General features: G+C 44.1%; 1 protein-coding gene across 2 annotated transcripts; it reads right to left on the reverse strand.

Moving 5' to 3' along the window:
* Positions 1 to 340: 340 nt before the first annotated feature.
* On the reverse strand, positions 341 to 12,438 carry gpr146 (G protein-coupled receptor 146). Of its 2 annotated transcripts, XM_085783808.1 has the most exons (3): positions 12,102 to 12,438; positions 7,775 to 7,933; positions 341 to 4,834 (listed from the first exon to the last, which is right to left on the reverse strand). In XM_085783808.1, the coding sequence occupies exon 3, from the start codon at positions 4,793 to 4,795 to the stop codon at positions 3,782 to 3,784; it is 1,014 nt and encodes a 337-aa protein (XP_085639934.1). In that variant the 5' UTR covers positions 4,796 to 4,834; positions 7,775 to 7,933; positions 12,102 to 12,438; the 3' UTR covers positions 341 to 3,781. The 2 variants fall into 2 exon arrangements, with proteins under 2 accessions (XP_085639934.1, XP_085639933.1); XM_085783807.1 differs by lacking the exon at positions 7,775 to 7,933 and having other exon boundaries at positions 12,102 to 12,436.
* Between the last annotated feature and the right edge of the window lie 483 nt (positions 12,439 to 12,921).

Here is a 12,921-nt window from a genome sequence, read left to right on the forward strand (position 1 = left end):
CTGATAAAGAGGCAACAGTAACTCAAATAACCACATGTTGCAGCCAAGCATCTCTGGAAACAGAGGATACAATTTGTACAATTGGATGATAAAATATTTTAAAATGCTGCCTGGTCTGATGAGTCTTGATTTCTGCTGCTACATTTGGAGGGTAGGGTCAGAATTTGACATAAACAATGGATCCATCCTGCCTTGTATCAACAACTGAGGCTGCTGGCAAGGACAGGACAATGAGTTCACTGTACTCATATCTCAATCCAGTATTAAAAATTAAGTCAGCTCTGAAAGCAAACAGGACATTCAACATGGTACCAGCAGTAAAAAATAGCAGTAATCGTCATTGTAACATCCATGTTAGTTTATTGTTTAATCAGTCTTTGACTCAGTTGACAGTTGAGTAGATTACTTACAGGATCTAAATATATCTCTCAGAAAATAATACTGTACTTTGTTTTTTTTAATGTTTTTTTTCTTTTGAATGAGTATGGTATCTTCCTGTAAATCTCTCACATACAATATATACACATTATTTTGTATTATACATTTACACTTGCATACACAGTCACAAAAAGCATCACATCTGAAAAGTGGATTCATCTGGACTTTCTGAGGTTTTGCCGTTCAAAGAGCTAAAACGCATCTGCATACATTCGAAACATGAGAACGCTGAAGGTTGTTGTTTTTTTTTCCTTTTCTTTTTTACACTTGGCCTGTTTCATGCAATTTAACCCAACTCAGTGATTATCACTCACAATTTCTTTGCACTGATGATGTGTGAGATTGGAATAACAAACCGAGCCCTGACGGACAGCTGGGTGTGACTCGGAGCCCACTTTGATCAAGCTTTATTTGCTCGTTACGAAAATCGTGCAGTCGGTCGATTTGTGGTGATTGCTAATTATTAGCTCGGCCAAGGTGTTTGTTTTAAGCCGCGTCTCTCTTACTCAGCAACATGTTTCAAAAACATTGTGATGGATTTCAGAGAAATTTGGAATTGGGTGTTAAAAGTGAGGCCTGCTTCGCATAAACTGCTTTCACTGTTGATGGGTAATTGCAACCAAATTGCGGTGGACACGTGCACAAAGTGGCTCCAAGTAATCTTTGCCTCAAGGTGGCACTGCAGCAACATGGTGAAGTTAAATGGTCATAACTTTAATTTAACTACTCTCCCAAAAAAAAAATCAGCATGATTGTCATTCACTTTCTGTAGCTGGATGCAGATTCAGACATAACTAGCAAACTAACAAATTTTCAGCTTTGTTGAGCTTTTCTTATTGGATGTGTTTTCATGAAATTAAGGTCAAACTTCTGTCTAAAAATACCAATGGAAACAAGCTCAAGTAGGAACTCTGCTCTAAATCAAGTGTCATTGTTGGACTAACTAATTAAATACTTTTTTTTTTTAAACAATTAACGTGGACACAATTTGAATCTCTGACAGTAGTGCATCCTCTCTGGGTTTAAAATTGTTGCTTGAATTTTCCTCCATCACAGATACAATCTTGGATTTAAACCACTCATCATCATCATCTGACCACGTGCTACTGTTCGCCTTCCAGTCTTCACTGAATACTGCACATTAGGACTTTGAACTGAGTTCAAACAATGATTAACTGTGTCCTCATATGCACAAGTTTCTTTTTTTCTTCCTTTTTTTGTGTTTAACGGGGGCAGCACATGCTGTAGCATACAATGTAAACACACAGTCTCAGTTGAAAATAAACACTTACTTCCCACTGACTGATTGTAGACGCACACAACGAGGGCGGGGCAACGCAGCAAAGAATAAATAGTTGGACACTGTTTCATCCCAGAATCGCAGACACAAAAGATCCCTCAGACATTTGCTGTTTGAAAAATAACAATGTGTGATGTTATGTTATAATCTTATTCACAACTTCATATGGGTATGACAAACATTTACACTTAAAGCAGAGTTGTTAATTTAAAGGTGTAAAATAGTGACAATAAGTGTTAACTGAGGTCTGTGAGTGGGATATAACAGTGTGCCCACTTTTCATTTCTCTTCAAGTCAATGCCCCACCTCGCCGGTGTATCTGTTCACAGGATGATTAATAGACTGGCCCTTTCATTCAGAGCAAATAAAAAACAAAACAAAACATTACACTAATGCAGTGGTGCACAGACCTCACGCAAGAACAACATGTTTACTTGTTCATTCTGTGACTGGGGTTCATCTGTTAGAATTGTCTGTTCACGTGGCCCGGCAATAAAAAGCAAAGCAGCTTTGCCAGTAATGTGCAGATTACCTTGATGCGTCTGAGCAGCATTACAGTTCAAACTCTAAACTCTACTCCTGTGTCAAACACAGGGTGTGCAAGTGAGTCTTTTTTTTTTGTTTTTTTTGTTAAATATATAGCCTACTTTTGTGAATTGATTTTTATAAGCGCCTCTGAAAGTGACCCAATCTGGAAACATGCTCCCACTCAACCACTCACAAGTGTGCATGCAATTTAGGGAATGTACACTAAACTCCGCTCCTCTCTGTGACCCTGTGTGCACTTCACTGACCCTACGTGCATGCACAAATTCCTGCAGACAAACACATACTGGGGGGGGCTGAGGCTCTGAGCTCAAAATTAACAAGTTGCTTTTTTTTAATGAGTTGATTTGAACTGCTTATGATTAACAGGTGATGTGATTTCAGCAGAGATCACAAGAGGTAAACCGGTTATGCATGAACCCTGAATAGAAGCTTTATAGAAGCATAATTTTGTGTAGTTCTGTGTGACTACAGAGTGGCATGGATGTATATAAACTCTATCATATTTGTTATGGAGCATAATATATGCAAGAATAACTTTTATGCCTGTGAGTGGAACAAAACCTCAGAACTTAGTCTATAAAAAAAATGAAATGAGAACATCTTTTCACACCAGTGCCTGCTGCTTCTAGCTAAAGGGTGTTTCTGGTGTCGGCAAAGAGAAAAGCTTTTGCACTGAAGCTGGAAATCCATGACTTTTTGTTCTTCACTTTTGAAATGTAAAGAAGAATTTTACTCTGATGGTGAGGAATCACTCTCAACGCATTGAAGTAAAAAGGAAAAAAAAATCAGCTCTGATAAAAGGTAGAACTGTTTTCTCATTCAAGTGATCGTGGCCTCTAGTTTTAGGGGAGGTAAACAGTGCTGTTGCAAAAATGTTAAGGTTTGCAATGTTGACTCACAATTCAAGTTCACCGGCAGTGGTGGGCTGCTGATACCAACCAGCATCCATCACCGCGGGGATAGAGAGTATCCACTTTTAGAAAGCTTACCTAACAGCACATTTAAGCAGGCATGCATTCGCCACAACACAAACCAACATCCAGTACAAGGGTATAGTGATTGGGAGTCCCTTAGTAAACGGGCTATTTGGTCAGTGTTAGCGGCTGGTTTACTGCCCTGAAACTAGAGGCCTTTTGTCCTAGTGATGTGCTTCACTCTGTGACAAACAAAATAATAAAAATAATAATAATAATAATAACAGCACTTAGTGGTTTTTTGCTTGGTTTGTCCCTCTCGCTGCAGAGCAGGATAGATCGGATCACGTTCTGGAAGGTGACAGGAAATTCCACAGTCGCTTTTAACACAGTCCAGAGCAGCGAGGGAGCCCAGTCAAGATACTGGCTCTGTGTGGGGGGAGGGTGAGGGTGAGGAGGAGGGGGGGGGTTGGGTGGGTGATAAGTGCCAGCTAGGCCATGAAGTGGAAGTGGGAGGGGTGTCGTTGATCTTCCGGAGGAAAGGGAGGAAGGGGTGAGGAGGGGGAGGGGGGGTTGTCTCTCACGTCACCACTTGCTGCACTGTTGAGCGTTCATGAGGGCAGGACTGGTCTCTGCAGTGCAGCCTCCTGAGCAGCCGCTGCAGCTTGTTGGAGAAGTTCTTGTTCATCTGCCTGTACATGAGAGGCATGGCGAAGCTGCTGGAGAACGCCAGCAGCTTGGACACGCACCGCAGGAAGTAATAGGTAGAATAATAGCTGGGTAAGTGATGCATGTTGCTAACGTACCCCGGGGCGCCGGCCACCGTGTGCACCAGCAGGGTCATATAGTACGGCGTCCACAGCACAAACTGCACGCAGACCGAGGCCAGCAGCAGCCGGTGGATCGAAGGGTCCAAGCGGGCCGAGTCCTGATCCAGGGGCGTGGACTCCTTCCTGATGCGCAAGATGAGCACGAAGGCGTAGAGGACGGCCACGGCCGGAACCACGTAGCCGATGAACATCATGATGGCGTCGGCCGCCTCCTTGTTCTGCATTTTGGAGCACTCCACCATCTTGGTGGAGATGTGGTTGCACACGTAAAAGAGCAGCGAAGAGAAGCTGGTGAGCACGGCGCCGCCCCAGATGAAGCCGCACACGTGCTTGGTGTTGTACACGCTGGACATGTACGTGCGAGGCAGCGCCCGCTCTATGTAGTAGTCCAGGCTGAGCAGCGTGGTGGAGTACATGATGACCAGGGAGGAGATGTTGAAGAGGATGAGCAGGGTGATGTACACCTCGTTGTTGTACTCCCACGCGTGCCAGCGGGTGAAGGAGGAGCTCAGCAGCTCCACCGGCGCCACCAGGTTGAGCACGAGTCCCGCGATGGCCATGTTGACGAAGTAGACGTCCGGCATGGTCATGGACACCTTGTTGGAGAGGTTGACCACGACCAGCAGCACGTTGTAGCACAGCCCCAGCGGGAAGCACACCAGGAGGTAGATGAGGGAGAAGACCGACAGGATGAGGCCGAAGTCCTGGCAGAGCCGGAAGTCCACGTTGGTGTCCGTCTCATTGTAAAACATGCAGATCCACATCGCTGGCCTCTGACGCAGCTCGAGCTCTCAACAGGTGGACTGCAGGCACAGAGGAGCAGAGAGAGGAGTTGGTTACTGCACAGAGAATACATGTCATGCTTGGTGCTAAAGGAATTAAACTGATCTGTTTCAGAAGAAGCAGATGTTTTTTTTCTTTTAGATCAAATTTAAAGCAGAAGTAAGCGATCCGGTCGTTTTGGCTAACTTCCTGTTAGCAGATGGCGTTAGCAGTCCCCGCCCTCGTCCCTACGTCACCACATTCACGCGCATCCCTTGGCTGCACACACAGAGAGACAGAGAGACCGCCCCTTTATGCCGTTCTCTCTCCTCATTGGATAAAAGCTGTAGGATACAAGGAAAGTTTTCTCCTCGGCTTACAGCAGAGCAGAGTGACTGACAGACCCGTGTTTCGGACCAAACACTCTATATAAGTGATTGCTGTCGGAAGATATAACTATTTAAGACTTATATTAACACAAACATTCCACTTACTTCTGCTTTAAACAATAGAGACAGAGACAAAGACATTGGGAGGGACACAACACAATCATTGGGATTCAACTCATGCTCTGATACGTATGTCCACCCTTTTCATGTTTACTCCCGTTGGCAGCCAGAGTCCTCTTTGTGAATGACGTGAGCCTCCAGACAGTCCCCGCCCTTTCAGCCAATCAAACACGAGCATGCCTATAAGTCGGTCGTCTTGGAGAAGCAGCTTATGGGAGGAGGCACATGGGAAATATCTGATATGACTTCACTCCAAACACGGAGCGAATGAGTTCACTCAAATATTAGTCGGGACGATTCTGTCATCCCAAAACATTGGTGGGGACGGTCCTCACACAAACCTACGCCCTTGGACGAATAAATTTTACGAAGACGAAAAAAGTCACAAAACAAAGTATTATGGTCTATATCTACACAGTCCAGAACACAGATTATATATGCCTAATTTTTGTCACTATCATATGTTTTTATGTATTTTATTTACAATCTGACTGCACATTTCACCACTGTCTGTTATTGGTTTGTGTGTTTGCAAGAGGAGTGTGCAAGGCCTCGACACAAAAACCACGTCAGCCACGCCGCGGCTATTATGTCCTGGGTAACACTGTTAATTTCACTTCAGTGAATCTGACTGGCTGAATACGAACGCTTCACAATATGTTTCAATTGCCAGCTCAGCCTCAAAACCCACTATTCCACAGTGGCCGCAGCAAATGAATGCCCTTGTTCTGGTAGAAGAATACAAAACTGCGTTTGTTGAGCTTCCCCCCTGTCTTCCTCTGCCTCTCTCTCCCACTCTCTCTCTCTCTCTCTGCTTTCACACGTGCACTGTAACGCTGAACTTATCAGAGAGACAGAGAAATGTCCGAATCACTTAGACTGGACGTTAAACATGCTTTATCCTGCCAGCTCCCTGGTGGGTGTGTTGTTGTTGATGATGATCATGTGACTGGCACAGAACTGGAGGGACACACGAACATCTACTGGTGAGGGAGAAGTCAACAATGTCTAATGTCAAATATCGAACTGGAGAAAACTGCTTTTGATGTGTCAGGCCCAACTGAAATGGGATTTTCAGAGCAGATGCAGATACTGATACCAGGAGGAAAAAAAAAAATCAGATGACACATTTATCAGTTGGTTTTCCTCATGTTTACATAAACCCACAGTTTTTGCAATGAACCCTCAAATATGTGAGGTGACAAATACAATAAACTTTTATAAATAATCTTCATTATTCAAAACAGTCTCAGTGCAGTGCAGCACTGCAAAAAAATAGAATAAAATAAATAAACCTAACTACAAAAACACACAAATACCTACGCTGAATAATTACATATCTTATTTTCACAGCAAAAACTGAATGAATACAACACAGACATGATTATTCTCCAGTGGATCAACTAATACAGGGACATCTTTTCTAAAACAAACTCTGCCAGTTTGCAGTTTGCCTGCAAAGTTTGAAGGCACAGGTTTTTTTCAGCCCACACGTATGGTAATACTGATATGTCTGGGAGAAGCCTCAAATTGCTATTGATAAGGCTCCGACGCCGAAGTGCTGCCAATAAAACACACGGCGCACTTTTCACGTCGGCTCCTGACCTCGCGCGCGCTCCACCGAGAGCGCCGCGAGTGTTTCCAGCAGGTGAGAATGCATCTGACATGTGAACAATCTCCTGTTGTGTGCTAATCAGCTCACATGTGAGAAACGGGGACAGTCACATGCCGAGCCTCCTCCCCTGCACCGTTCACATGGTCAGGGCAGCCAGATAAAGAGGAGCTCTTGCTTCGAGTGGAAGCATTTGCACCTTCTGTTCAGGTTACTGCCAAGTTGACTTGGAGGCGGCGGCGGATGGGGGATGGGGGGTGGCGGTGGTGGATTTGGGCTCGTGATGATGGGAAGATTTATAAAGAGTGAAATGTGAAGCAGGCTGTGGTGAAGGGTCAGTGAGGATTGAGTGGTGGGGTTGGAGTTCAGGGCAAGGTCAAAGAAGACGACCGCGCACATGTTGGGACTCAAGGCGCTCTGACGGAGCTGCAAGATTTTCAAACGCTTTGCATCCATTGCATAATTAACTCATGTCATTTCAAATGAATTATTCAGTCATTTTTCTGAACCGATCGGTCAAGGACGAGGAAGAGACATCACAGCACTGCAGCGATAAGTCACCCGAAGTTCACTGTTTCACTTCCCCTGTGATAATTTGGCGGCGACGCCTCCACATGTTGGTCTTCATTCTCAAAAAAAGCGCTTTAAAAAAAGATCAGATCAGATTCTCCAGAAAAAAAGAATTCACATTATCAGATGCATGTTTAAATGTGGAGCTGAATTCTCTGGAAATACCTCCCGCTGGAAAAACAAAACAAACAAATTTGGGAACAAAGTGAGGAAGTGTAGGAAGGGAGTTTTGTTTTCAGGAGGATGAGTAATGATGCCAGTAAAGGGGAAACATTCCTCCGTTTACTTACGTAACTCCACTACAGAGGGGCTGTTTTGGCCTTCAGCCCCAGACACAGACGCACACACACTCACACTCACACTCACACACACAAGGGCTCGATCCCTCCTCTACACTACTTCAATTGGCTGCGATGAGTCTTTAGTGGAGGCTGGAGCTCAGAGCCGGACTGGAACAGGATCAGGAGGAGGAATGTGTAGAGTTACACTTTAGAAGAAAAAAAAAAACAAAAAACCCCTGTCATTTCCAGAACAGGAGTCCCGGTCAGCCCCTCTTGTAAACACGGCTCTCTGACACCAGCAGCTAGGTGACTCATGTGCTAAACCAGAGAAAGACAAAGGCACATAATTAGCCTCTCAGAGATTATGTACTATTTTCTGAGTGTATTGTATTCTCTCCCTCAGCAACCTCTCATCACTTAAAGAGAAAATGACTTTAAGGGAACTTGGTGATTATTAAAGAGAGCTCTCTGCGCTGTGGTTGGCTGTCCCCATTCATTAGCACCTGCTGTATAAAGACATTTCTGCCACCCTTTCATTACCATGTTGGCTCTCTCTGCAGCTTCCGACAGCTGCAGGGCACCTCATAATTCAGCAGCACTAAAAAAAAAAAAAAGAGAGTCAAGTTTTTTCTCTCTTTCTTTCTTCATGTCTAATTACTGTTAAAGTGCTGGATCTCTTTCCAAAGAAGTCTGAGGAGGCAGCACTCATGGCTCTTGATCAAGCGTTACGGAAAGTTGCGTCGCAACGTCTGAATGGACGCGTTTCAAAATCATGAGTTTGATGAAATAGTTCCGGTTTCCTGTGCCTGTGTGGACAAGATTAGCTCAGTATCTGATTCAACATCATGACAACAGAGAAACAGTGATGAGCCACAGATTATAAGACAAAAAAAAAAAAAAAACGCACGTCTTATTATCGGAAACTGGGCTGAAAGTGAAACCTAAAGAATTTCCTGCATTTGCTGGCTGGAAGTGACAGAAATCTGATATTATGTGAAGCTAATTTGTTTCAAGCCGAACCCTCAGGCCCTTTTTTTTTCTCTACTTCCCATCAACCTCCACCCCACCACCCCACCCCCACGATTTCCCTCATTAAACCAGGACAAACAAGCCACACAACATAATCATGGCACATGATGAATAGAGAAAACAATGCCCTTCACTAGAATATGATTTGTGTCTCTGCTGCACATCCAGCGTGGAAACACACGTCCACACACAGCCCGACAAACGCTTCATAACATTTTTACACCAGCTTTCCTCACGTTAAGCCACGTCTAGCTTTGCACCGTCTCTGCATCACTCCACTCTGGGCAGCGTCTGCTCTGCTGTTGTGAAAGTCACTGCGCTTCAGCTCTGCACATTTCGCCAGCAGCCCGTGATAATGAAATCTCTAGTTTTCCACTCAGCTGAGGGAAAAACAGGGGAGGTGAAAGAAAACGTCTACTCCTGACTTACTCTAGAGGCGCCACACACACACATACACACACACACACACACACACTGCAGTGCATTATGAGCCAGGCTCTGTTTTCATTCACGGTAATGGGGACTATTTCATTTGTTAAATTCTGTCAATGTGTTGGAGTGAAAGTCCAAGACGTGTGCAGTTGTTGTGACAGCGACTGTCTGATACAGTCGAAGCACAGAAATGAGTTTTTTATCATTTGTCAGGTATAATAGTCATTTTCTGTAAGAGCTCATTCATTCATTAGTCACTTAGGCAAATTCTAATCTATAACTATTTAGCGATAATGCAATTTATTAGTGTAATAGTAATAGGAAGGGTCAAATAAATGATATTATTCTTCTCTTGTTGGATTGTTTTTTGTCGTATTTCCCATTCCTTTTACTCATAATTAATCATGTAGATCCCCATAACCACAAGAAAGATGGTTTTATACAACATCACCACACATCTTTTGCAGTTATGAAGCATATGCATTAAAAAAAACCTGCAGGAAGATGATGGCTGCGTCTCCTCCTCTCGCTGGATGCTTCATATTAAAGCGCCATACGTTAAACTCCACAGCTAAGTGAGTAAAGACTCTTGTCAACAACAGCAGCAGGAGGAGGAGGAGGAGGAGGAGGAGGAATCTGTTGTGTTCTCCTGGCCCGTGACTTTCACTGCAGCCGCAGACGAGGTTAAGCCCCATCTGAACTTTTTGCACCACTTCACGTCAAAAGTTGTTAAGTTAAATATTCCCAGAGGGAGGGAGGGAGTGGAGGGAGTGGAGGGAGGAAAGGCTAAGGGGAAAGGGAAAGGGAGGGTGAGGGGGGGGAGGCAGAGGGTGCTTCAGCCCCACCAACCGTGATCTCGTAAGAGTGACGCCCACGTGCTTGACGTCTTAGTGTTTTGAAGCCAGATCTCACGAGCTGATGGGAGTAGTGTGACATACTGGGCCCACACCCCTCATATATCCTTACTGGAATTTACAGGCCGTTCTCAGAAAGTACTGAGTGATGTCACATGATTCGCTGCTCATGTCTGCATGCAGCAGCCGAGCGGCAGACAGAGAGGTACTACGGAAAGAAAATAGGATTACTATAACTCAACGTTTACACACGACCAGCCATCAGAGGTGAAATATGACAGAGAGACAGTTGATTGGGCAGAATTCATGAAGAGTAGGACACACACAAAAGCTACCAAACTCCTTCCCGCACGAGAGGCCGTTAGTATGGAAATGATTCATTTAAAGAGGACTCTAAATCTCTCCTGCTTTCAGTGATCTTCTCATCGGCCCATTATTCTTGGAAAGCAGCCCATTACCTGAGAGCATTAATGAGGGATCGGGCTTCAGGTGTATGCTAATGCTGCATAACATTTTGCAAATTAAAATGACTAAGCTCTCAGAGGTTATTAAAATACTTTGCCGCCGAAATTCCATTTCAGTGCAGAGAAGTTTTATATAATTCACAACGTTTTCCTACAAATTGTCCCAATGGGATTGAGATAGAGCGCATGGCTTTTTTTGGTGTGTGTGTGTGCTTGTTTTTGAATAGATCCCATGCAATCTCCAGCTTTTGTTGCAAATCTATCAACCGAAAAGGAAAAAAAAGAAAAAAAAACAAAAGTTGCACAAATGGTGATGATTTAACTCGGCTGCTGCTGCTGCTGCTGCATAACAGAGGGAAAAACACTATTTCCTCATATCAAGTTCTAGTGTAACAAGACTCTGGCAGAGCTCTCGTCTCTCTCTCTCTCTCTCTCTCAGCCTCCTCAGCCTCTGTTCCGGCAACATGTCGAACTGTCACGGGCATCGACGCAGTCAGAGTTCAATGGTCAGCACAAAGCAGGCTTACTGTCATTAAGCACACACACCCTTGTCCCCTGTGGTCACATGGATGAAGTTGACAACAGCAAGTGCAAGTAGCCTTTAACTGAGTCAGTGGTAAGACTCATTCGAGCACTTATAGCACACACTCAGCTTTCTGGTTAATGTCTAATAACTCTCTCTCTATGTATATATAGGCACCATGTTAGCTGCATCTTTAGTAGCATTAAAAAGAAAATATTCAGTTTCATTATTCAAAAGAAAGATAAGAGAATAAAGCAGGTGAGTATATTCATGTGCTCTGGAGAATAAGACCCTAATATTTTGACTTGAGCTCATGAATGATTCATATAACAAGACTGTAAGTAAAAAAAAAGCAGAAAAAAAGCAGTTACTAATGACTTATTGATGGGCTGGAAGTTTACTAATGCAGTAAATCAGGCTGCACTCCTCTCACAGCCAACTAGTAAACATTACATATGGTTAAATAAACAGACTCACTGTGACATGCCATTAGTTGTGGGTTTCAGTGGAGGATGAAATGGGTAATTATTCATGTACAGAGCAGCTTGCACCTACTTTAATTATTGTTTCCAATAGAAGGGATGTTTTCTCTCTTTCTCTCTCCCTCTTTGATTAAACTGATCCCAGACCTGCAGAAAACTGATCCCGTGAGAAACATCTTCAGGTGTCGTTTCCCAAATTAAAACCACACAAAAGCGTGTTTCTCTACAGAGGGGGGAGAGTGCAGCTTCTGTTGTTGTTGTTGTTATAGTTGTTAGTGCGGACACTGGCTCTCTCCATCACACTTGACTGCGCACATCAAAGCGTGGATATCTGTCACGGCTTTACCACACTCCTCCACTCCTCCATCTATTGTTGGCGCAACTGGAGCCGCTCGCTCCGCGCGTGGACCAGATCTTCATGCCAATTCACTTTTCTAACCCCTGCGTGGATGATGGGGATTCAAGGCAAAAAAAAGGGGAGAAAAACTCGCTCCTGTGGATAGAAAGAGTAAAAGAAAAAAGAAAAAAAAAGAAAATACAAGAGCTACTCACCAGAAACGTATAGCTTTGGCTCGGTGACAAACCTACGGAGGCATTGGGTCTGGATGTAGCATTCCCACTGGCATTTCTCACTCGCTTCATCTGATGAACACACATCATCCTTAGTAATAAGAAAAGTGCGCGCTCCTCAACGCCTCTAACAAAGTGTGGAAAAAAAGCGCCCGTTTCACCGCATTTCGCTTCTCTCGCTCTTCATCTATCAAACTTTCCGGACGAGGCTCGCTCGCTCTGAAAAGGGGGCCGTCCGTAGCAGACTTTACTACTGCTGGAGTCAGTCAGTGCTGCTGCTGAGCCTGGACTGTGTACACACGTGACCCTCCCCCACCGTCTCCTCTCCTCTCCTCGCTCTCTGCTGCCGCCGCCGCTCCACGGTCGCGAGGCCCGAATGGCCGGTTCTGTGCTCTGATTGGACGGAGGGCAGGGAGGTGGGGACCGAGGGGGGAGAGCACCAGAACACACACAAACTCTCTCTCACACACTCACACACACTCTCAAAGTCAAACCCTGCCTTCTTTAGCAATGGATGTTCCAGTAAACTCTTGGAGCAATTCAACATAACAGTGCTAGAGTGAGTCATATATCATATCATATCATATCATATCATATCATATCATATCATATCATATATCACATCATATCACATCATATCATATATCATATCACATCATATCATATATCATATCATATCATATCACATTATATCGTATATCATATCATATATCATATCATATCATGTTATATCATGTTATATCATATATCACATCATATCATATCATATCATATTGTATCATATCGTAATTAAGCGCCCAAG

The sequence above is a fragment of the Trachurus japonicus genome, chromosome 8 (genome assembly GCF_045865225.1).
Source record: "Trachurus japonicus isolate A0001 chromosome 8, Traja_1.0".
Lineage (NCBI taxonomy): Eukaryota > Metazoa > Chordata > Actinopteri > Carangiformes > Carangidae > Trachurus > Trachurus japonicus.

What these genes read in the sequence shown, in the direction of transcription:
- gpr146 (XM_085783808.1), bottom strand. Translation starts at nt 4,795, where the DNA reads ATGTGGATCTGCATGTTTTACAATGAGACGGACACCAACGTGGACTTC.